General features: G+C 43.7%; 1 protein-coding gene across 8 annotated transcripts in view; it reads right to left on the minus strand.

The window, feature by feature from the left end:
- MORC2 (MORC family CW-type zinc finger 2) overlaps positions 1–26078 on the minus strand; it is a 48536-nt gene that overhangs the window by 16935 nt on the left and 5523 nt on the right. For 6 of the 8 annotated variants that reach the window (XR_005629438.1, XM_039725809.1, XM_039725811.1 and 3 more), the window contains exons 2-11: positions 25273–25326; positions 23778–23812; positions 22758–22826; positions 14534–14624; positions 12803–12911; positions 11426–11585; positions 11233–11344; positions 9913–10038; positions 5597–5676; positions 695–777 (exon numbers count right to left, since the gene is read on the minus strand). Coding sequence is in view for 7 of the 8 variants with exons in the window: in XM_039725809.1 (XP_039581743.1) it covers positions 695–777; positions 5597–5676; positions 9913–10038; positions 11233–11344; positions 11426–11585; positions 12803–12911; positions 14534–14624; positions 22758–22826; positions 23778–23812; positions 25273–25326 (919 nt within the window). In the remaining variant the exon portion in view is untranslated. Of the gene's footprint in view, positions 1–694; positions 778–5596; positions 5677–9912; positions 10039–11232; positions 11345–11425; positions 11586–12802; positions 12912–14529; positions 14625–22757; positions 22827–23777; positions 23813–25272; positions 25327–26078 lie in introns of those variants that run through there. The other 2 variants (XM_039725813.1, XM_039725812.1) reach the window with 2 other exon arrangements.

The following is a 26078-nucleotide window of genomic DNA, read 5'->3' on the forward strand; positions in this document are numbered from 1 at the left end:
AGCAGCTATACAGCTGCTTGGAGGAAAATGTCTACATGTAAAAACAGGATTAAGGAAATTGAAAACAGTGCCACTGGAGCACAAGGAGACATCCAGGGCACTTGGATACTACTGTTTCCATTACATACCAACAGGAAGCTCAGTGATATTAAACTGGTGTTACTTGCTGACCTTTCTGGTGTCCCTGCCAGCCCTCCTCCCAACTCCTGGTGCCAGGGCTCAGCCTTGCCCCTCAAAGCCACAGTCCCACTTGAAGGAAGCAAAGAAGCCCTCTCCAAAAGCCCCTGCCCAAATGCCACAGAGACAGCTGCACAGGCAGCAGGGAACAGCCAAAAAGCCCGTAGCTCTAGTTCTGTTCCCTGGGCCACTTACAACAGAGGCTGTCAGCAAACAGCACCTGGAATCTGAAGGTCACCTTCCCATGCAGGATATATTGGGTGTGTAGGCAGGGGAATGCCAGCACACTTCTCACTTGGGCTGCACACCACGTGAAGATGGTGAAACATATCCAGTGGCAATGAAGCCATGGAGATGCCTAAATGATGCTGGAAGTTCACTGCTGACTGTAGCCACCATGTGCTTAATCAGCACACGACATGCTGCCATGGGGTGCTGCCCAGTCAGCATCACTCCACTGCTTTGAACATCCCTTGGTGCCCAAAACACAACATGCTGCCAAAAACACAAGGCTCACCCTGGACTCCCGCGTGAGATCCCCTCCGAGGCGTAGCTCGAGGGCACGGGCTTTGCTCTCCGCCTCACGAGCCTTCTCTTCCGCTGAAACATACAGGCACAAGGATGCTGTCAGCCATTTGGTACAGACAGACATCGTTAGGCATTCACCCAAAGAGAGCAATTCCAGAGAGCCTTTGCTGCACTGATGTGTACAAAGGTACAAAGGAAACACGAAAATGTATAAAAATCAAACCTTACATGAGAGGGTCCCACTGACATGGCATCTTAAACATGCTCAGAGGTCACAATCAACACTGGCACAATAGCAGGGATAAACTGTGCAAAAGCACATTTGAAGGAAGGATCTGTGAGGAAGACAACAAGGAACTGCAAAGTCTAAGGATTCCTATGGCCCTGCCTGCTCTGCTTGGTAATGTGATTCAGAGAAAGGTTCTCACAAAACCAAGACTAAGTTCAGGCTTGAAAAGGACTTCCAAAGAGGCAATTTTCTTGCAAAGATTAAGGGAAAGGACAACCCTCAGAAATGCTTTTATCTCTAATAATTGCTAAATTTTGCCTGGAAAAAAGACAAATCTGTGCTACATGTTACATAGGACCCAGCATTCGGAAAACCTACCCTGCATATGATCTCACATGCAAGAAACTTACCATGTAAAAGGAACTCCCCTTTTTGCCTCTCTCCTAGGCAAACAGGAATGCTGACAATAGGCACATACCACCCTTGTGTTACTTAAGAGTCATTCAATAAACCTCATTCTCTGCAAGGATATAATGGACTGAGAGCAGTCCTGAGTAACAAGGAACTGGGGGTGCTGGTGCATGAGAGTTGGACCTTTTCCAGCTGTTTGCTCTGGCCCCCAGAAACTTTCCATGACCTGAGCTGATCCTACAGCATGTGCAGCAAGGGAGGGGGAGATTCTGCCCCTGTGCCCCGTCCAGGTGAGAACCCACTTGCAGAGCTGCCTCTAGCCCTGGGGTTCAGCACAGAAAGGAGCTGGAGCTGCTGGAGAGCATCTAGAGGAGGCCAAGGAGATGCTCCAAGGGCTGCAGCACCTCTGCTCTGGAGACAGGCTGGGAGAGCTGGGGGTATTCAGCCTGGAGAAGGCTTCAGGGAGACTTTAGACAAAATGAGCTTTAAGATCCCCTCCAATACAAATCATCCTGTGATTCTGTAATTTGGCAATACAAAGGGTACATGCTGAGGGATGGCGTAGCTCATGCCATGGCAAACAATGCCTGCACCCCCACAAGTGGGAGTGCAGCAGCATCGTTACAGCACACCCAGAAGCCATTTCCCTCCTTGCTCTCTTCATAGGGAGATAAACTGTGGCTGTGAGACACTCAAAACAAGGAAACACACCAGTGGAGGTACGACCTTGCCTAAGATTTACATAGGATGAGGTAAGCAAGAAGATGACAGGATAGCAATTGGCTCCTAGGGATTACCAGTATCTCTCCAAAAAGCAGCACTCTGGTTGCCAGCCAGAAGGAAACTGGAGTCTGTAGCCAGTCAGTTCACTCAGACGACTACAACACAAATCTCTTTTCCTTTCTACGCATTGTCCCATTGGGAGTTTTGTTTGCCACATTCCCACAGCAGCATGCTCTGGGGTTCACAGCTGCTTATCAAAGACTGTGCTGTGTAACTAGCCCTCATCACGAGACAGTCTGGCTAAATCAAGCCAACAGGAGGCTGGAGGCTGCTTAAAGCACTTGGTCCACTTAATCAGAGCTTATAGGGAAGTTGTTGGTGGGCTAAACATATTTGCAGCTAATGGAAAAAACACAGTGGTAACCCAGAAGGGCACAGGTCAAACCTGCTCCACTAACGCAGTGACAACTGAGACAGCTGACAGGGACCGATACAGTTACAGGGCTGAGGCCCCAAGGCATAAAGATGCGTGTCCTATGCAGGACAGTGAGCACGCAGCAACTGGAACCCATATTCACATCCTCCCAGGGGACAGCAGGCATGGTGTACCCATGGCACTGCCAAGCACGTCACTGGACACACCAAAATAAGCTGAAATAATACCTAGAGCAGCACAGAGCTGTTAGCTTCCAGTACTTGACACCTGCATGACTCCTCACCCCTTCCATTTGTTTGCCTTCCCAACTTTGGAAAGGGATTTCCAGAAGTGAGGCAAAGCAATGCCAAGGTGCCTCAGTGCAGTACTCAGTCTCAGTTCAGAAGAACACAGAAAGCAGGTGATGGTCTTTCACAGCCACCTTGCCCAGGAATGGTACTTTTCTCCTAGGTCCACCCACTCACTTAGGAAGCTTATTGCATGAGGCAGGAAGTTAGTTCCTGTGGAATGAAAAGTGGCTTTTCCTCATCTTAAATATATATATGTCTTCACTCCTGAGCCATAGCTCTTTTTAGATATGCTAAAGCCATGCCACCAATAGTCACTGCTGCTCATACATCTTCCCCACCCAGCTAGTTTTGGTTATACTGTTTTAATTCCACAAGCTCATAAGCTACTTCCAGAGACTCAGCAATCTCTCAGTCTGACTGATGCCAACACATTCCTTGTAGGCAGATATCTCTGGCATTCTGGAACTGCTGTTTGCTCAACTGAGACCCACCGTTTGTCACAATGTACTCCTGGGTTTAAAAGAGCAAACTGCAAATCATTCCTGAGTGATGATCCCTCTGGAGTACTGGAGACCATGAGAAAGTAATCATTTCTACCAGTAGCAGAACAAGAAAGCTTGGTGCTACAGATTAAATCTATTTTTCTACAAGTAAAGCAATGAGACGTAGGCCTCAGAGGATAATACCCTGAGCATGTTTTAGTCCTGGAGGCTCCATGTGAGGCTACATGTATGCTCCAATCTTGCAGTAATAGTCTGAGGTCAGCTGGGAGTTTTCACCACAGTGTCCTAAGCCCTTTGCTCAGCACCCTCTTTCCCCCAGAAACACCAGGCCCATTCAGTGATCCCTGCACTCCCTGAAGCACTGGGCTGGGTTGGTGATCCCTGCACACCAAAAGCACGGGGACAGTTCACAGAATCAATTAGGTTGGAAAAGACCTCTGAGATCATGGAGTTCAACCTGTAACCAACACCATTATGTCAACTGGACCACAGCACTAAGTGCCACATGCAGTCCTTCCTTAAAGACCTCCAGGGATGGTGACTCCACCACCTTTCTGGGCAGTCCATTCCAATATCTAATGATCCCTTCTGTGAAGAAATTAATCCTAATGTCCAACTTAAACCTCTCTTGTCGCACCTTTAGACTATGTCTTTTCATCCTGTGACTACTTGCCTGGGAGCAGAGACCTACCCCCACCTGGCTACAGCCTCCTTTCAGGTAGTTTTACCTGAGCCTCCTTCTCTCTAAGCTAAACCACCCCAGCTCTCCTCACAGGACACGCACTCCAGACCCTTCATCAGCTCCGTTGCCCTTCTCTGGACTCACTCTTAACACCTCAATGTCCTTTTTGAAATGAGGGGCCCAGAACTGGACACAGTACTTGAGGTCTGGCCTCACCAGTCCTGAGTACTAGGCAGGAGGGGGAAGAATCACTTCCCTGGTCCTACTGGCCACACTATTTCTAGCACAGGCCAGGATGCCATTGCCCTGGGCACACTGCAGGTTCAGTGATCCCTGCACACCCAAAGGCACCAGGCTGGTTTGGTGATGGAAATATGTGTCATTTTATGGCCAATGGGACCTGTTCTCAGCACTGGGACAACAATGGACACCATTTTTCAGTGCCATACACTAAGCTCCACTATTAAGTATCATTAAAGCCTCACAGACTGCTTCAGGGGAGAAGCTTCTCTAAATCCTGCTCTTTGCATCTTCTTGAAAAGCAGTGGGAGTGTGTGCTCAAGACCTGCCCTAGCTATAGGGCTCAATGTAAAAATAAATTCACCTATGAGGATTGAGGCACACAACAAAATCTGCTTAAGCTTCATCTTACCAAGTCTATCTTGCCAGGCTGTACTTCCTAAAGGAGGAACAGAGAGCATGGCAATTCACATCATTTCACTCTGCTCCTTTTCTCTGGGGCAAGGTCACAATCACACTGCTCTCTGTGATGCTGTACAGGCTGAATGCAGCACCATCCCTTGTATATATGACCTGCAGCCACACACAGACATGCCCAAAGCAGCTCTGATACAGGCACAGAGGACACATGCCTCCAAGTGATTTATGTAGTTGATTTATGAAACCTATCAGAAGATACAGGTCATAAATCACTTACAACTTCAAGATTCTGCCTTCACTATGGTGTTTTTGCATCAAGGGTTAGGGAGGGACGCTGCTTTTTGTATTAAATTTCTGGACATCTAATGCAGTTATAATACAGTTTAATGCTGTATTTATATGCTTGTGTGATTGCTATATGCTGAATATCCAATTATTACAAACTAAGTTTTCCCTGAGGATTACAGGACTTAACAGGAAAGGAAGATTAGATGGGCAAAAAGTATGCCTAGAAGGGTTAAAACCAAACAAACTAGGGCTCCCTTTTATACCCAGACCAATTCCTTTTTACATTAAGTGACAGAATAAAAATCTACTTTTTAACTGCCTTAACAGGAAAGGTGCAAAATGAAAACACAACCAAAAGCTCATAATATCTTAAAGGTGAGAGAAGAACTGCAGGATGACAGGGGTCAGCCAGGCTTCTGCTGGAGTGGGGGCAAACTGCTGGGACTCCAAGAGTTATCCTGTACATCTGCTACTCAGATGAAATGGTCTCTGGGAACAATGTACATTCCTTCCATTGCATGAACATAAGTCTGTGTCATCTGCAGTTGCTGCAATAATTCAGTTCCTGAGCAATTCCAGTGATCCCAGAAGCAGCCAACCCCAGGTCACACCAATCAAGGGTTTAGTCTTCCCCTTAGTAACAAATGAAAGTGTACCCTGATGACTTACCTATCCTCGCCATGTGCTCTGCTTTCTTCACCTCTTGCTCTGCACGGGTCTTGAAACGGTTTGAAGTGTATTTGTACATCCTGTGATGATCAAAATTTATTAATCAGCAAATTCAGCAATAAGGTCAAACTAAAATTTCATCACTGCATGAGAGAACAAGGTCCCCACATGCTACTCCACTCCTCCCAACAGATTCAATAAATGGAGGAGGTTTACATATCATCAACTGGACGTTTTTGGATGAAGCTAAGCAAAATATTTTCAAGTCAGCGATGTTTTAGTAGTAGCTCCAACCACAATATACTCTCTTCTTCTGCATTAAGAAGTGGTGGTGAAATATATCCAAATTCTTGTAGCAAATATCAAGACTTAGAGAAATAATTTCTTCAGAAGTAAAAAGGAGGAGTGAATATATATGGAAAGCTTCTCGAAACCCTCCTACCACAGCTAAATAACCTTTCCTGTAAACAGCTGTCCACAGGTGCAGTCTGACAGGGCCATCCCACACAGTTGTTGTTCTGCTATCTCAAAGCAGAACAACAATTTGATCAGAACTTCAAGACACTTCTGTATGTTTTGTTTCTGACTCACAACCTTGTAAATTGTGCTGGAGATGGAGCAGCTTGTTTCACCTTCCCTGTATGCTAACATGCCAAATACAGATCCAAATTCACTGACTGCTGCAGAGTGAGAGACTGGTGTTTGTGAGGCAGAAGCTCATCAGTGTGTATCACCTCCAAGCACATCACAAGGAAAAATGACACCTAGGACAAGCAGAGCCTGCAGGAACTCAGATCATCTTAAGACATGAGGTTTTGGATATACCAAGAGAGGAAAATCCCATCCCAAATGGATGGGATTAACTTTTTCAGTATTTAGCTAAACAAAAGCCATTAAAAATGCTGTTTTTACAGAGAGGCAAAAACACATGGGGATGTAACACTTGACTGGCTAATTGATTGGAATCACACTTAGACCCTAATAAGCGACAAAATTCCCCCCAGATGGCAGATAAACTGTCAGGATTCACAAGAAACAACCTTGTATTTATGAAAAGCTTTGTTTAGGTTTGTTTCTGTGGGTGAGCACACACGGTACTGACATCAGACATAGTCTCACCAACAGGAATCCCTTGATCCCAAATCTAAAAAATTAATACCACAAGCACAGTTCCCGGAAATACATTTTGCTAAACTCATCTTCTGGTATTTGTAAGGATTTCCTCCCTGGGGAAAAAGCAGGTGAGTGCTAAGACTTCCGGAAATCACAGTTGGTGATTTCATCATGTCAGGAGCTAAAGAGTCAGGATTTTGGTGGCATCATCTCTAACCTATGTAAGGTTGATGAAAGCTATCTGGGGCCGGGAGACAGCACACTTTGAAAGCCAGGCTGCTTTCAACATGTTGGCATAACTACACTACTTCACCCACACCTGCCTGACTTCTAAGGCAAAAATAAAAAGACAGAGAAGCAGGTGAAGCTGAATTATCCCCCCATGCCCAGCTCAGCAGGCAGGGCAGCACTTGGCGGGACCGTAGCGACAGCACTCCTTTGCTGTAGGGAGCACTGTAAGCAGCTGTTGGGTGTCCTAGATGATGGTACCGTGAACCATCATGACCTTCAAGACTCTCATTCCAACTGCCTTGGAGTGCCCTCATGGAAGCACAAGCCTTACATGTGGCCTGGCTATTTCTACCTGCACAGCCCATACTGCTAAACAAGGTCCAACAGGTACTGGGGAAGAGATGGAAGCAATCCTTCAGGAGACACAGGCCACTCCCAGGGAAGCTGGGAATGTGGTAACACAACCACAAAGGCTGGTGAAGAATCCACACAAAACCATCCAGCCTCTGCCACCACAACATTATCAGCTCCAGAAAGATGAGGGGAAGGCTCTCCCACAGAAACATGGGTGGTGACAAACAGAAAACTAGTGTCCTGCTCAGGTGATGCAGTGCTATTCCTGAAAAACAGTGCAAGGGCTGCAAAATCTTTTTTTCAGTAAAGGCACTTACATACCCTAAATCCACAGTGGATTTCCATACATTGTCCCCTAACACCAACACCAGAACCTACAGACAAGCCATTGTACAGCCTTTTCCCTCAGAGATAAAGACAACCTGACGGACAGCAGGAAGGAGCCCCCTCTGATAGAAAAGAGCCCTTCAGATGTCTCAGACAAGCACACCGGCTACTCAGGCTGTAAGGCAGCAGCACCTCCACTGTCTGCTCCCCATCCCTTTGCTTGACCAGGAAGGTTCAGCATTTACCTGGCCCAGGCTACTGGGCCAGAAGCACAGCCAATGCTGAAGAGCTGAGCATCACTGCTACATCAGCTGACCCCAAAGGAGCACCATAATGGAGGTCCCTTCCCCCATGCACTCACAGACAAAACAGTGCTGGCACAAATGCAAGGGATTAACCCAGTATTAACCTGCAGAGCACTCAAAGCCTAGTAGATAAATGAGGATGGTGAGCTCTGGCTTCAGCTCTAAAGGGAAAGTGAGGGCATAAGTGACCCTTTTCAGCAGGTTCAGGGAGAGAAATGTAAAAAAACCCTACAGCTATGGTAGTAAAAGCAAAGTAACCACTTTCAGAATGGACTGATTTACTGGTTTTCCCTTTAGAAAGAACCACCCAAGGCAGATTTGAGCTCTCCTGACGAAAAAGACAACTTCTTCAACCTGCCAAGGGCACAGCACGGCATCTACCCCAAGAACAGTGCTGGCTCTCAGAACCCACAGTAAAGGCTTTGATGGCTTGTCCTTCTTCTAGTACCCAAAGCCAGCATTGGGAAGTCCAGACAGAAGGGAGGAGTCTGGACACTCTCCAGAGAGGCCCAAAAAAGCCACAATAATTGCCACAAGACTGAGAAGATTTACACTGTGCTCTGCAGGAAGGCGTTGCAGTCTTTACTGATCTGTTGCAGGAATGGGGATTTTAAATGTAGATGTCTTTACAATGTTCAGGAATTTGCATTGGCCTATCACTCTAAGCAGATCTACAGGAGTCTGCTCAGATGTGGCACAAGCAGATCTGTGAGATACACTTGGCATCAGCACACATCAGCTTGGGGCTCCTTAGAATAGACTACTGACCACTTGAAGAAGACACTGAGGTAGATGAACATCTGGGGTGACCTGGGACACCTAATATTGTCATGATGCTAGGCAGCATCACTCACAATGATGGCATCTTGTTTATGAGTCTCACAAGAAGCTTGTCTCTGATGAGATAAAAATCTGTGTCCTCCCCTGGTTTCCCTCCCTAGTACTTCTGATGGACTACAGCACAAGCAGAAGCAGCACAAGGCCCTCCCATGTAGATAAAACATAGTCAAAAATACAGAAATCCAGAGATTCTCTACCCAGTAAATCAGGATTTACAGTGGCAAGTTCCCTGCCTTCCACAGGGGAACAACTGGCCTGGCCAGCATGAGGAGCAGTGGGTGTAATACTTTTCTTTTGGTCAGGTTTCTGATACCATTTCACACAATCTCATGTAAGGAGCTGAGGAAGCCTAAGTTAAAAACCAGCCAGGCTCTTCAGGCACTAACAATGGTGTAACATTGGCCTATGGCTGCTAACAGTGCCTAGTAGGCTGAGAATGAGCCCAAAATGCTATACTAAAAAAACCACAAATACTCTACAAAATTATTACTATTTGATTCAAATAAATTTTGCCAGGGTATGTAGAATGCAGACTGTGTGCTCCCAGAGAGAGTCTGCCTCAAGCAGACTGAAATACAGGTTTCCCTTTCCCATCCCATCCCCGTAACCTTTTCCAGTCTCTATTCTGCGAACTGACAGCACACCCCAGCTCACTGTCACATTTTTTGTTTAAGAAAATCTAAAAGGAATATAGGGAAAGCTTTTTCTCAAACTCTATTCAAACCTGGATTAGCTACATATAAAAGCAACTGTTTCAAAGCACTCAGTCTAGCTTCTTTTTGGAAATAATCTTAACACCCACCATATGCATTTCCTTCTTCTGCTCAAAAACAACAACATAGTTACCCAACAGTTTTGTGTGAATATGGCATTACATACAACAAGGATCTTAATTTCTTTGTTTGCTCTGAAAGGGAGCCAAATTGCACCAATGACTCATGCAATTTTCAAAGGCATTTGATTTTTCCAATATGTATCTTTCTTCCCATTATGTCAACAGCACACGCCATTCTCTTATCGTCTGATTCTGTGGCGTTAAGGTTAGGAATGGAATTATGCAGGATACACCTGGAGAGCAAAACACTACATATTTTCTCTAACTCCAAATGGTCCCACACACCCACAGATCTTGGATCCAACACTTACCTTGGCTTGTAGAGGCAGCATGAGAGTCGTTTGGTTTGTACTTTGTGTCCATTGATGAAGATCCTCATCCTGGGATCAATGTAAAGCACAGCAGCATAGGCACGGAAGGAGCGGCGCTCCGGCTTGCTGAAAGAGAGCCATCTACTTCAGAATATGCCCAAGAGATACCCTTAGCAAAACAGACAGATGAAAGAAAAGGTCTCTCTGTTTTAATTACCATGAAGCTACATTAAGTAAAGCTTTTCTTTAACATTTTTTCTACTTATGTCTTCTCCAGACTCTTTGTTGAACTGTACATCACAACTACTGCTACAAGACACTGATACTCATGTTACTGCAACCTGAAGAGGGAGTTTGAATACATCTGGATAATAATGGACAAATCTATAAACTGGACTATTTAACACTAAAAGGATGTCCACCTACCAAAGCGTTTCCATCCTTCAGTGAGTCAGTGGTATACTGCCACAGAACCTGCACTACTCACTGACACACATGGTACCACAACATCCGAAAGAAGAGGCAGTGATCAGTGGAAATCATGCTTGCCTTACAAACAGGCATTAAAGATACTGAGATCCCTTGGAGGGCCCCAAGGAATTTGCTCAGTAACATCACTCTAATACATAGAGCTGCTTTACAGGGTCTGAAACTTCCTATGGAAAATTCAACTACTGCAGGGAAAGAGCATGTAATCTCATCAAAAAGGTAAAGCTTGCTAGGTGTGCCCACGGAGCTCTGGGATATTCGGCTCATTTCAGCTCAGTTTTTTGTTTTCAGGCTACAGGTGATCAACTCAGCAAACATTCAGCTCTCTCTAAACAGGAGCCTGTGCTCTTCCAGCTGCCCTCTGAGCACATCCTTCTTGCCCCTCTGCAGGAAGAAGTGCTCCCTGCTCCCTGACAGATGTGATGATACACCCCACCTGCCTTCCATATTATCCACCTACAGAGGCTGACCTGCGCAGCACCTCATGTTTTGCCACAAAACTGAACAGCAATTTGGGAGCATTCTGATGAAAGCATCTTTGATAGGTATAGAAAATTAAGGCTCCTTTTTTATGGTGCCTAAAGGACAGTGAGTCTTCTTAGCTAATGGCTAAGCTGAGATCAGCCATTGCAGGCATTCACCCCAAACACAGCCACAACACCCATGGGCTGACACACACATGAACCCCAAAATACTTAAGAACAAAGTACAGATCTTTTAAATTCTCTAATTCACTACAAAAAGAGAATTTAAAAAAAAATCCATGCACACAGTATATAGCCATACCCTACACCAAATTTGATCAGGGCCTGTTACACCAGTCACACTTACGTTCCCTCTGGGGGTGTTTCTGCCATCTGAATATCTTGAGGGTCAGAAGTCACATCCAGCTCTGGCTCTCCATTATCCATTAGTTTGAGGTTAAAGATGATCACCAGGGTGCCTGAGCAAGTAACAAGTCAGCCAGGTGAATCCCAACCAAACCCCAAATACCTCACTTGTGACCTGCACCATCCGCATGTACCTTTCTCACCACGTATCTTATTGAACTGGTCCATCACTTCCCGTTCTGATTTGAAAGGGGAATACTTGTAAATGAGCTCTGTCTCGATAGCAAATTTCTCCATGTTGTCCGTCACGGGTTCACGGCTCCGTGCGTTCCAGGTGGGTAGGGGAACAATGACCTGCAAATCCCATTGTATTGAGAGTGACTCAGGCTCTCCCACTCCAGTCAGCCCCTCCTGCAGGTCATGGTCCAGTGACTTACCCCTCCTGACAGCCCCCTAAGTCACCATGAGAGCCCTTTCCAGCTCTTCAGTAGTTCGCATGTCTGTCAAATGCTCACAGACCCTCTCTGCCAGCCTCTGAGTTGCCTTCTTAAAATACCAGTCTCAGAGTGAACCATTCCCAAGTCACATTAGTACTGGCTACTCACACACTCAATGGCTTTTGTTGCCCTTTTCATGTAGCAATTTTCATAATACTAAAAAATCCACTTTGGCTTAATTCCTCTCTTGAATTCGGATATCCTTCACTCATATTTATCCTGATCTCAGTCTTTGATTTTTTTAAAGGATGCTAGCAAGGTGGTTTCTCCCATTTAGAGTAAAAATATAGACAGAATTATAAACTGCAGCTGCACATCAATGACACAAATCCCATTCTAGAATTGTGGTCAAGCCAAAAAATTAGCCAAAGCTGCTGGGGCAATTAGACTTACTTTACTCTTCCCAATCTGCTTCAGTCATGGGCTGGCTACCAGCATGCACTGCCCCTCCCCAGCTTATCTGCACAGGTCCCTTCAATCCCTCCCTCATACTACAAGATGCTTTCTGAGATGCCATCCCAGTGCAAATTTAAATTATCAACCCTTCCTGGAACAACAATGCCTGAGTTATCTATTAAAATATGCAAGTTTTTCATAGGTAGAACTACACTGACTTTTTATTAAAAATCAAAAATATCTGTAAGAAGACACACCTGCAGTTAATGACCCGTGGGTAGCAACTTCACTTTTTCATTAAACACTTTTAATTCTCTACACAAAATCAAATCAGCACAGTAAAATTAAATACATTTCAAACTCAAATTTTGTGGGAAAAGGAAAATGCAACATGTCTGGGCATGTCCTGAACTTAGCATAAGCACACCTTTAAGTGACTGAAATAAGCCCTCCAAACTTGCTCTACTCTAGAGAGACTTCTGAATTAGAATTAAAACAAAAAGGAAAAAAAAATTGTTGACTTTGCAGAAGCCCTACAGCATAATACCAAAAGAAAGCCTTACACTGATCCCACCAGAGTCACAAACAGCCCTGACACAGACTCTTCTGTGAGAGCTGGGCAAGTTCAGATGAGGCAGCATTCACTATATTAGTTCATTACAAGAAGCACATGCAAACCTCGTCAATGCCTTCTTCCTCATGGAACGTCCGTGATAAAAGGAGGCAAGTCATGGTGTTATCTTTCTTTGTGAACAGGATAAAATCCTTCCCAATCCGCATGGAACCCCTGTAGGGAGAGGTCAAACTGTGTGTTACATCTGATGCACCATACTGTTCAGAATGCAGGCCACATTAATGAGCTTTCTTCCCATTATGTTCAGTTATGAGATGCCAAAACCGAGTTAGGCAGGAGGGTTGAAACAGCAACTATCATTTCTCGCTAAACATCTCATTCCTTTCAGAAGGCATATCAATTTGAGCATTTTCACAATGTTTCAAAACATTTAACATCAGTCACAATTAAAAGGTGTACAGCACTGCAGATTCATACTATGTAGAAAGTTTAAACAAAAATTTAAAAAAAATTAAAAGACAACTGAGATGTAACAATAACCTTCAAATCTCTGAGCAGAAATGTCAGTGTGAAAGCAAGCACATTCTTCATTTCACTGTACCCAGAATCAAGTTTAGCAGTCTGGAGACAGAAAATTCATTTCCTAACCTAACTAAAGCCTTACTGATACTTCAGCTAAGGCAGCTTAGCAGCTTGTTGTCACAAAAAGGGACAGTCCCTTCGTTCTCCCCACTCTCCCATCCCAAACAGTGTCTTTGCATCTTCTCAATCTTCTCTACCAAGTTATCCTGTTACCAAGCTCATCCAAAACAGTCCCTTCGTTCTCCCCACTCTCCTATCCAAAATAGTGTCTTTGCATCTTCTCAATCTTCTCTACCAAGTTATCCTGTTACCAAGCTCATCCAAAACACCTTAACAGGTAACAATTAACATTTCATCAAAAGAAGTATGGGTGTTATGTCAGAGCATTTCTCTTCAGACTGCCTTAAGTACATACCACAGCAGTTCCACAACCTATCTTCGCATGTGCTGGGGCTTCAGGCAGCATCTCTCTGATGTAATAAAGTACACCTCTTGCTCAAGGTTAGGAAAGGACAGAGATCTGTCCTGGAAGCATACAGTCAGGATCTGGGATCTGTCCTGCACTGCAGCTAAAAAGATCCCCTAATTTTTCCCCCAGGTTACTGAGTCCCACTGATTTCCCAATGGGATGCATATAATCAAGCCACATGGGTGAGCACAAAGCAGAACAGCTGGAGTAAGTCACAAAGCCCTGTAACTTTTCCAAAGACACAGCAAACTTCTTCCTCTTTCCTAGCAAATCCACTCCAACCAGTAGGATTCCTTTCCCACATGTGCTCCTCTGCACTTAATCCTACCCCTCCTCTCATTGCTTCCATCATTCCCCTTCTCCCTGCATTTGTTTGGTTTAAGAACAAAAATAAACGGTTTAAGTCCATCTGCCTTGCACCAGATAACTTTCCTGTTGGGAGGCTGAAGCACTATTTTGCTCAAATTTTACTGCCTGTCTGCAACAGGGAGATGACCATTTTGTTTCCAGCTCTTCCATTATTTTCCCCAAGCTCTAACCCTCTGCCTTATGCAGGCATAGTCCCAAATCACTGTTGTCAGCTGTACAGAGCCTTCTTGGCCACTGGAAAACTACAACAGATGTTGAGAGAGCTCCTGTCTACCAAACCAGGGAATCTTAGAGTTCATCTGCTTTTTTTTTTTTTTTTCTGGGAAAAAAGCTATACACCTCTGAACAAAAAGTACATTGATCACCTAGACTACGACCTCCCCAGCCTCAGCAGGCTGGCTCTCGTTGTACCTACGATTTCAAGCCGTTCCCATACTGCCCGATTTGAGTGGACTCAGGTGATCGCTTGGCTGATTTACCAAACTGGATAACACTGGCAGCTTCATCTGCAACAAGAGACAGGGAACACAAAAGGCTTATTTCAGTGTACAGACACACACAGACACATCTTTTAGATAAAGAAGGAAGGTAACTCCTTCACCACTGGAAATAGGCCAGAAAAAGAGGCCAAAAGCCCAAGCTGCATCCTGAAGCTGTACCACAGAGCCCTGCGAGATACATGCTGATTGAGGGCACTGATGTTACCAGAAGATTTGTACAGGTGCCTTGATGATGACCAAAAACGGTTTTGGTTTCAGTCTAGTCCACTGGCCCATGTGAACTGCATGAAGATGTTTCTTTTGGAAAAAAAAATTCACAAAAATGATCTATTGTGTCCATCACAGTTGTCAATTCTTACAAATTAAGACCCTAGGATACAGTGGGTCTGTTGTATCCCATGTCCCGCTGACACCACACACTTGAGAGCACTGGCACTAGAGCATAAGTCAGGACTATTAAAAAGGTCAGTAATCCAGAATAAACACTCCTATTTCTTCACAGTGCTGAACTGAACACTCTGGTTAATTAAAGCACCAGTAGGACACAAGCTAACTTTGGCAGCAAATTGCTGGACTCCTGGCAGCCAGACAGCTTGGGAGAAAGTCACCACAAGCAGGTCCTACAGCAGTTAGCAGAGGACTTCATTAGCACAGGACAAAATGAAAGGACACAATGGCTTTACAGCTGAGAGGGTCTGTCGTTTTTAGTTCCAGCCTTTCTATTGTTCAAGGGATAGACTTTTAACATCATCCCTAGGACAGAACGATTCCTTTCCCTTCCCCCAAGAGATAGTAATCATTTCACCAGAGTTTACTGAAGTTTAATTCCAGAGACAAGGAACACAAAGTGCCTTACCGTGAGGGCTAAAAACAAAAGCATACACAAGCTGTAAGGGAGCACAAGACACATTCACCCCATCAGGCAACTATGGGGGGAGGCTGAGCCCATGGACAGGCTAGATTTCAGGATGCAGGAGACTCACACAGGCCTATCAGCATTGACCAGTTTTACAGTAAAATATTCAGTACTAACACCATTGGTCTGACATGACACCACTGAGCTGGTATCAGAACACCATTTTCAGTTGAAACTATATTCAGATTTAAAGACATAAATGCAGGAGAACAACTGTGCAAACACCTCACTGCCTCAACTGCAGCTGTTCTCAGTGGAGCTCCACAGCTATTCCAGAAACAGCTTTGGACTGGATAAGAGTACCTCTGCCTTCCCTTCAGACTACTGTAGTATTTTCTAGCCAAAGAAAGAAAACACTGAAATGTCTTGTATTTGAGATCTGGGTAAGGATGTTGGCAATGATGATCATCATCCAATTATTATTACTCTAACTACTATTACTGTGTTATTTTAAAGCCTGGTGAGGAAAGTAGATACGGGATATTAAAAAGAGAAGGACTATTGGAACATTTTTGCTCCACAAACATTTTTCAGTAACTATTTTTAAAAAACTTTTAGAAAGTCTAAAAAGGGTAAAGAGTAATTATCCAAAGCATTTCCCCTCTCAGGAAAGGTTACCAGATGGTTTATCACTCAATGTTGGATGTCTGAAACCACCCTGTTATGACTCTTCTTTCAGGTCAGAGTGACAAAAGTGATGCTGAGCAGAGGGGAATGTGAGGTAGCACCCCTCTCCAGGCTGTCTTTAGGAGAGATTTAATATTTATAACCTCCCAAGAATCAAGACATTTTTTTTTTCAGCTCTTTAAAGGCTCTGGAGGGTGTTTCCACTTAAGGCTATTTTAGTCACCCTATTTTTGTTTCATTGTGCCTCAGAGTTATTGGATTTAAAAAAGCAAAACTCCCCAGCATGAAAGATAGAGAAGGGAGATCTATGCAAAACAAAGAAGAGAAAAAACAAGCTGAAGAAATTCACTCAAGATGGTCAAGATGGCAGGATTTAATTCATTACCTGGGGGAAATCAGCCTAAAGCCAAGTTGAACTTTCTGAGGATGGGGGAACAAGGGAAAAGCTGTGGTCCTTTATCACTGTAACAAACACAGGACACCAGCCCCACATGGGGCAGTGACTGGAAACAGACAGTGACTGACAAATCGCTTTGATATATATTCCTGTAATTTGTTTTAAAAATGTGTTAACTTTAGAGGAAACATCAATGTTTAGGTTAAAGATTTAACCTTAAACAAGGTTAAAGAGACATTTTCTCCTGAGAATTGTGTGGCTCCCCTGAAAGTAGCCCCCAAGAGTCACCGTCCACACACACGATTGTGTATACACTCTAAAGTAGGAGTTGGAGTTCCAGTTAAACATTGTTCCTCACCACTGTGAGCCTTGGATAAACAGTATTTTTAAAATACAAATAAAGCAACTACTAAAATACTAAACAGCAAATATTAAAAACTAAAATACTAATAAAGCAACCAAGACACAGCTACTTAATTAACTGCTTCCATTAAAACAAAAGCTGTTTTGAGCTTCCAAACTTCAAAAATACAGTTGAAAAAGGTAAGACCGGATATATTTGCTTCAATCTCTCAAAAAACAATGGAACAAGCCCTCTTAAAAAGTATTAGAAACCAAACAAGGCAGCTAACTGGGCTAAGTCTGCAGAGATTTACAAAGACAAGTCACACTTGACTGATTTGGTCACCTTCTATAAGGCAGCACTTCCTGTATTTATGGAGAGAGTAGTGGGTGTTATTTGGCTGGACTTCAACATAGCATTGGACACAGTTTAACACAGCCTGGTCCTGGACAAACTGGGGAGACACAGACCAGGCAAGTGGTATATAAAACAAGTAGAGAATTGGCTCATGGGTCATGCTCAGAAGTGATCATCAATGGTTTTCACTCTGGCTGGCAGGATGTCACAAGCAGAGACCCCAGGGACTGATGCTGTGCCCCACATTCCTCAACATCTCCAAACAGGATCTGGACAGCTGGGTGCTTTTGAATCCTCACCAGCTTTGTTGATAGGGGTAAATAGGAATGTTTTCTTAGACACCTGGACCAGCTGAAATAGTGGGCAAGCAAGATTGTGTCTGAAGTTCAAGGGACTGTAAAGTCCTGCACCCAGGATTAAATAACCCAAGAGCCCAGCACAGACTGGAATCAGCAGATTGGGAGGAGTAGCCTTGCTGGAAGGATCCTGGTAGACAGCAAGCTGAGTATGATCCAGCAGTGTCCCACAACAGCAACTGAGGCAAACAGGATCCTGGACTGTATCCACAGGGACATTGCCAAGAGATGGAAATGTGATTAGCCCACTCAACTTTGTGTTTGTCAGGCCCCCACCTGCTGTACTGTGTCCAGTTTTGTCTCCTCAATTCAGGAAGGATGCAGACAGACTTAACAGGGTGGTGGAACAAGGAGATGATCAGAGGGCAGCAGAAACTGTCCTATGAGAAGAACTAGGTCTCCTTTCTTGAGGAAAGAGGGCCCAAGGGGAATCTCATCACAGTATTACAGTACTTGAAGGGTAGCTACAAAGGCTACACTTCCCTAGGAGCCACATGAAAAAGAGGCAACAGATACAAGTTGCACTGGGAGAGGTTTCTTCTTAAAAAAGTAAGAAATTTTTTAGAGATCAATCAGTCATTTAATCAATCACTAGAAAAACCTCCCCAGGTGTGTGGTGGAGTCCCCAACCACTGGAGAGACAAGGTGCTAAATCATCTATTCCCTTTCCCATGAAAGGCTGGAACAAATGATCCAAAGGTACTTTCCAACCTGAGCACTTCTGTGATGAAAATGCCAGGTAGATTTATTTTCTTCAATTGCTTAAGAATAAAACTACAGTCACTTCCTAAACTACTTGTTACACTTTCTCAACCTACAAGTTGATTCATTGAATCATTCAACCTGTATTTTGACTCTTTAAATTCACGCAGCACTTCCAGAGCCAGGCATTAGGTAAAATTTCAAGTCTGAGTAGTGATTTCACTGATAGTATGAGAAATGTGATGTGCTGCATGAGATCTATTGTTTGGTTTTCTATGGACTCCTATTTCTTACAAAAGAGCCAGTTTTGGACCAGTATTATTATTTTGTGTTGGGAGCAGAGGGTATATACTGGATAATAATATATTTATTAATATTTGAAATTAGAAAAAGGTTCTTCACCAAAAGGATGGTCGGGCACTGGAACAGACTCCCCATGGCAGTGGTCATGGTCTCATGCCTGACAGAGCCCCAGAAGCATTTGGACAACTCTCTCAGGCACAGAACACCCCAAAATCCCACCCTTCCAACTCAGAAGATTCTATAATTCTGATACCTTGTGACGTGATGGTTCTTTTGAAAAGAGCTGTCCTATAACATCACAGAATCCTTGGACCTCATGATAACTCATGACTACAATGTGAGATGTCTCCAGCTTGAGTGCAAACGTATTTTGATCTTGAGACCACACAACCCAGAGTGATCATTAAGAGAGCCAATGCAGTGAAAACTGAATGCAACTGCAGCAGGAATCACTTGACAAACACCCCTCATTTTTAGAAATGAGGAATTGTCATTTGGCTTGCTAATCAGAAGCCATTCAGATAGAGCACACAAATATGACCAACTGCCTCACTATACCCTTCCGTTTTCAGAGCCTGCCAAGACTAATCTAGAATTGCCCAAGACAGAACAAGACCAAAGAGAACAGCAACAAGACAGAGTAACACAAACTGTTACTGGAACAGTTAACTTAAGCCCTGCATCTCTTTCCTCCATTCAGAAGTGCCCAGATGCAACTGGGTTTATTCACTTATCATTCTCCGATGGTGGCAGCCTTCCAAGCCATCCTTTCAGTTGACTTGTGAAGATCCCATACTAGCATGGGCTACAACAGCCCTACAGCAAGTCATGGAGGTATTTTTTTTAACATGTCAGCTTTATGTACAATAAAAATGATTTTTAATTGAAGTTATCATGCATAAAAATAAAATACTCCCAAGATCCATGATTTCTGTTGAAGCAAGATCTGTACTGAGGAAGAAAAGTCCAATAAAAAGTTTTCTGCTGACATCTCTTAAAGTCAGATAGGAGATCTTCAGGATATCTTTAAAACTGGTAGACCCTGCAATATGAGAAATTTATGCTCATATCCCTACATCCAGGGATGGAACCAGAGAGTCCCATGCAGCAAGTTTGAATGAAAGACTCTCCTTAGCTGCTTCCATCCATGCTGACAAGCAAATGGTGCAGCACATAGAACTTCCATCTGGCAGCCCTTGGTCAAACATCAAGACAGTCAAAGAACATGAATTACATGGAATTTGCTATATATAAATTCACAGTGCTGTGAAACACCCCTGCAACTCACAGTATCTGCCAATCTTCCTTACTGAGCATTTCAGGCTATCAGGATAAAATTCTTCAACATTTAGCTGAAAGATTAGTCAAAAGAAGCCACTTAATAGCTGTTCTAGGTAACCCAAATATTATTATATTTCATATCCATCTGTGCTCAAAGTTGAAAGTCTCTTTAAGACCCAGCAGTGCAGCCAGAATCAGAACCAGAGGGCTGGGGATGGGGACAGGCAAGTGTCAAGCTCTTTAAAGTCAAAGCATTCAGGCAGACCTTCTCTCCTCTCATAGCTTTTGCTCAAGGCAGAGGCTCTGCTTTGGGGTTGTTTTTTTTTTTCTTCTGTTTCTCTCTGACCTCCAGAGGGGGTTGTTTCAGGTAGGTTTTCTGTGCTCACAACAGTAGCAACTGTTGCCACAAAATGGGATGCTGCATGTCACAATAAAAAACTTTCAGAGTGAATTTTGCAACATGTGTCTGCAGCTGCAGCATGGTGCTAAGAGGAGTGAAGAGGCCCCAGACCCTGCAGCTGCCAGCAGCACCCAGCTGACAGGAGAAATCACAGAGTCTGAGCCACCTTAACTGGCTGCCCTGCCATCCTCTGCCAAGACAAAGGTGAAGTCCTTCCACAGGTCCTAGTCCTTGACTGAGTACCAGCTGCCAGAGTGTGTCAGTCACATATACCCACGAAGCTGCTGTCATTTTCCCTTTGTCTCCCCACACACAGTTGCCCATGGCAAGCGTCATCTTGGGGAAAGGTGTCACTGCCATTTTGAGTTTCCTCTTTGTTCCCAAGGAGTCCATGACATTTAGCAATTTTGTATCTAGTGACTATTTACTGTTAGTTTGTACCTGTTGCTGTTTTGCTTGTTAGTAAATTGTTATTTTTTCACTTATTTTTACACATTTATTTTCTGTGGAAAGGGGTTGGTTAAAACTAAGGGGATATAACTCATTTCAGAGCATCCCCCTTAAATTGTCTTAAACCAAGACAATAGCCACTACTTAAATCCCATTTTAAAAATCAGCACTACAGATGCAATAACTGTATAAAAGCTGCCATAAAATTCTGCGGCATTAGAACAGACATCTGGCACCTTCCAGAGAAACGCACAGTTTTCCACACAGGCAGAGAAGGTTGTACTTTCCTCTCCCTGATCTTAAAGATTATCAGAAGGCCACACTTCAATCTCAGAGCTTTTTATTTATGGATGGGGCTTTACGGTTTCCTTCAACTAAACTGATGGCAGGAAAGTACTCTTAGGAGACCCATTTAGCATCCTTAATTGTATTCCAAAGAATATACAGAAGGTACCAATAGTTCAAACCAAATTCCTTTATGGAAGTCACAAATCTGTGTATCAAAGCACAAATTAAATTGAATTAAATGCTTCATATCTATATGGGTTTGGGCTGGGATAGAGTTCAATCTCTCCATGCTAACTGGCATGGGAATGTATTTTAGAGAAGAGTGTTGCTAATACAGGGTTTTCATTAGTGCTGAACACAGCTTACATAGCATCAATGTCCTTTCTGCTTCTCAAACTGCACCACCAGCAAGCAGGCTGGGTTGTACAAGAAGCTGGGAGGGGACAAGTCTGGGATGGCTGATCCGAACTGACCCAAGGGATTCCAGACAGGATCATAAAATTCCAGAATGGTTAGGATTAGAACGGGCCTTGAAGACCATCTGGTTCCACCCCCTGCCGTGGCAAGGACGCTTTCCCAACTAGACCAGGTTGTTCCAAGCTTCATGCAACTTGGTGTAGTGCTCACCAGATAAAGCTGGGGAAGTAGGAGGAAGAGGGGCATGTGCGGCCTTACAGCATTCACCTTCCCAAGTCACTGTTTTACATGATGGAGGCCTGTCTTCTGGGGGTGGCCTGCCCACAGGAAGTGGGGAATGAATTCCTTGGTTTGCTGTGCTTGCATGCACAGGTTTTGTTTTCCCTACTGAACTGTCTTTATTTCAACCCATTAAGTTTTCATATTTTACCTTTCTGATTCTCTCCACCATCCCAGTGGAGATGGAGTAAGCAGCTGTGTAGGGCTGAGTTGCCAGCTGGGATTGAACTACGAAAATATCACAAGAGGAACTTAAAGTACTGAGGAATCAGTGCAAAAATGTTAGTTGTTGCTTATTTACCCATTTCCTTTGTCTTCTCCAAATTCACCTCCCAATTTCACCCAATCTTTCTGTGTATGAAACTCCTCACAGGATGACTTACCAATCCTCAAGACTCAAAGGTGGGTTGACAGTGCTGCTCATTGATGCTAAAGTAAAGTAGAAAAGCTTTTCGCTTTCTCCTGCTAGATACAACGCCAATTTACAGCAATTCTTACAAGGCAGAAATACATTTGCTATATTCTCATATTACTAAGGTTTTATATTGTCCAGTATTGATCTCAAACACAACGTCCATGATGAAACAATGGCAAACTGTTTTCAAAGCAGAACCTTAATTTCTGCCATGGCACACTTTCTCGTTAGAGTTGAGATACGATAATCATCTGGCAGCCAGATGGGGAAAAGGCTTATGCCATCAAACCTTGCGCTTGTTACCCTTCTTGCTCCACTATTCTCCCTTCAGCCCCAAGGCCAACTTCAGCATACTGGGAAACTTCAAGTCAGGCTGATCCAACTCTATATTGCAGCAAAACAACTTTCTTTTGACCAGATTAGTTTTCTGCAGTGGAAGAGGTAAATGGTTTGACATGTAATATGGTGTGAAAGAGCAAGTGGAGAGGCAGAAGCATGTACACAGGCATGGAACATGTCCTTTTCAATGGAACTAAGCTGTTAATTTAACTTAAACTAGAACATGAAACCTCAGCTTGCAAATGCAGATGTAACTTTCTGTCACTTACTTGAATCCATTCCTGTTCCATCATCTAAAAAACACAGTATGAATCCACCTCGCAGGTCCTCTCGTCGCTCTGCAAGAGAAAAGTTATTCACTGTTCCCATAAACAGAAGTTAAAAGTTCCATAAAATGGGATCTATGTTAACAACAAAAGTAACACAAGAAATAGGACTTTTAAACCTGCAATATGGTTAAGCAGTAAGAAAGAGCACCAGATTTTTGTTACAGAATGACTAAGAACTTCTTCACTACAAAACTGTATTGTGTCAGTGGAGTTTTTTAGCACTCACTACAAAGAGCCACTCACTTCACCTGACCCCAGGTGAAGGCTGACTTAATTGCTTCCCCAAGATATTTGTAAAGGTACTCCTTTTTGAAAGACAAAAGGCACTACGGCACAGAAGAAATGGTAGAATAGAATTATTCAGGTTGGAAAAGACCCTTACGATCATCAAGTCCAACCACGAATGTAACATAGTTGAGTTCACTAAACCATGTCCCTAAACACCAGATCTACATTTTTTAAATATGGGTAGATAGTGACTCCCCCACTGCCCTGGGCAGCCTGTGCCAGTGTCTGACTACACCTTCAGTGAAGAAATTTTCCCTAATATCCAATCTAAACATCTCCTGGCACAACTTGTGGCTCTTTTCTCTTATTTCTGTCACTTATTACCTGGGAGAAGAGCCCAACCCCTACATGGCTACACTCTTCTGTCAGGAGTTGTTGGAGCAAGGTGGCCCCCCATAAACCTCCTTTTCTCCAGGCTGAGCTCCCCAGCTTCCTTAGCCACTTCTCATCAGACTTGTGCTTCAGCCCCTTCTTCAGCTCCCTTACCCTTCTCTGGACATGCTCCAGCCCCTCAACATCTTTCTTGTCTTGAGGGGCCCAGTACTGATCCCAGGATTGGGCATAAGCACCCTCGCTCTTATTCAATCAAGGACAACATACATTTGCAGCCTAAATCAAAGTTAACTACTGACTTAATTGCTGACAGGCAAGGTAGCAGCATGAGTTACTTACCAGTATAAATGTCTATTCTTGTGGCATCTGCATCTCTACAAAGAAATAAAACCACAATTGATATCCAAACATTAAACAGAAATGAAGCTAAAAATCCCGGCATACACAAGCATTTCCAAAATAACTGGCTGTAGAGATCAAAGCCCACAGAGGCCCCACAGTCATCAGTGACAGAAAACATTGTCCTACATTTTGTTTATCTGAACCTAAACTCCAGCATAAGACATTGCCAGCACACAAACGGGTCTGGTGACAGGAAGTACCACTGGCATTCTAACAAAAGTCATTCTGGGGCTGGGAATCAAATGAGTATACACTTCTGAGCTCCCTCCTGTACAAAACAAACAACAGCTATAGGTTTTTCTGTCGAGCTGCCTACAAAATGTTTAGTAACTCCACATAAAGCCTCATTCCAATACATTCAAGATTGTTACAGGCAACTGCCATTACAAGATCACTGAAGTGCCACACTTCACACACTGCATCCTCTCTGTATTTGAAAGTATAGCTGGTACAGCACCACTGCTCTCTTCCCAAACCAACCTGGGTTTGCTGACTAGAGGCATGGTACTATAGAGCTGTAACAAAGCCCCACTTGACAAATGCCACAGCCACTTTGTTTCAATTTTGTACCTCCAGCCCAGGCTAGCTACTTCTTCCCAGAAGACAACCTCTCTATAGCCAGAGGGGAGCCAAGAGGTGAAGGGAAAACCACCCCCAAAGGCCCCCTACTTTTTCTTACCTTGTTGCAACCATGAACACAGCACCAGCTCGCATGTGAGTGCACACACGCACACAGAGCTGATTCCCTGAACAGAAGCTTTCCAACTCAAAAATGCCCCAGTTTCAACTACTTACATCACAAAATGCACACTGTGACAAATCACACTTGAGAGAAAACAATCCCAAAATACTTCCATAGTGCTTCATGACAGTACTTCCTCTAGCTCAAGACAAAAGCACACAAGGCTTGGGAGGCTTCTGTAGCAGGGATTCCCTCCACATACAGGTGAGACAGGTGGCCCAACACCTGCCATTTCCAAAGACCATAACTCCTGAATTGTCAAAATTCCTTTAGCAGTTCTTGCTTTATTTTTCAACATCCCACTTCTGATTTGATTTTCATTGTAATGTTTGATACTATGATTTTTTAGATATCAGAAGAGTCACAGCTCCTGTAATATTTATTTTAGCAATTTCTTTACACAAAAGGGCAGACTAGTTTTTTCTTTAAAACTCTCTTGTGTCTGCTATCAAATTCTTTTCCAATATGAGTTGTTCCAGGATTCATTCAAACCTGTCTTTCCAGGAATATTTTTTTAAGGGGGTTGATGAGGCAATGTAAGAGGAGAAAGTGAAATACTCATGCTAAATTAAAATTCTATTTTCTTGTAAAATCTACTAGAAGTGAAAATTGCTTAAGATCAACTAATACATAGGTGAATTAAATCTTAACCAAAGTTACCTCAGGAATTAGGCAGTCTCAGCTACATACCTGGCATTATCTACAAGTTCAGCAAGGGCACCAAACAAGAACTCATGGGTAGTTCTGCAATGAAACAGAAATCATCAGAGTTACACCAACACTGAAAAAAAGAGAGACCTTTAAATAAGCAAGAATCTCAACTACATTTTAAAAAAATCCAGTCAAATAGGTATAACACAATGGTCTGGCTGACAGCAGACTAGGAACGAGTGATTTACTGTCTGCCAGAGGCAGCCATGCAGCAGCCAGTCTGTCCCAAATTGCAGCTCATTATGGTCTAGAACATACTGCAGCTACACAGACATGACAGAGAACATGATGATCCAATGAGCCTATGATCCAGTCAACAGTTCATGGAAGTCCTAATACAGCACAGTGACAGGTCTTTTCACAGCAACTAAATACTGCCTACAAGTAAATATGGCCAGATGAGGATTACCATAGAATCACAGAACAGTTTGAGTTGGAAGGGACCTTAAAGCAAATTTTATTCCAATCCTCCTGCCATGGGTAGGGACACCTTGCTCCAAGCCCTGTCCAACCTAGCCTTGAACACTTCTGGGAATGCGGTAGCCCACAGCCACTCTGGGCAACAAGACATGAACAACATTATTGACAAGGTGAGTCTCCCCCATGCACACAGTCCTACTGCGGAAGTTATTTGTGACAGAAAAATGCTTCCAGATCCTGGCTAACATCCAGTAGGTGCAACTGCTACTAATCCAGAGAAAGTCTTCTGACACCACTGTACCATGCCACCTTTCCAAATTAACACTAAAATAATGAACCCAGCTACCACTTCAGCACAATCTCAA

This window comes from Passer montanus, unplaced genomic scaffold, assembly GCF_014805655.1.
Source record: "Passer montanus isolate IOZ18808 unplaced genomic scaffold, ASM1480565v1 scaffold57, whole genome shotgun sequence".
NCBI classification, from domain to species: domain Eukaryota; kingdom Metazoa; phylum Chordata; class Aves; order Passeriformes; family Passeridae; genus Passer; species Passer montanus.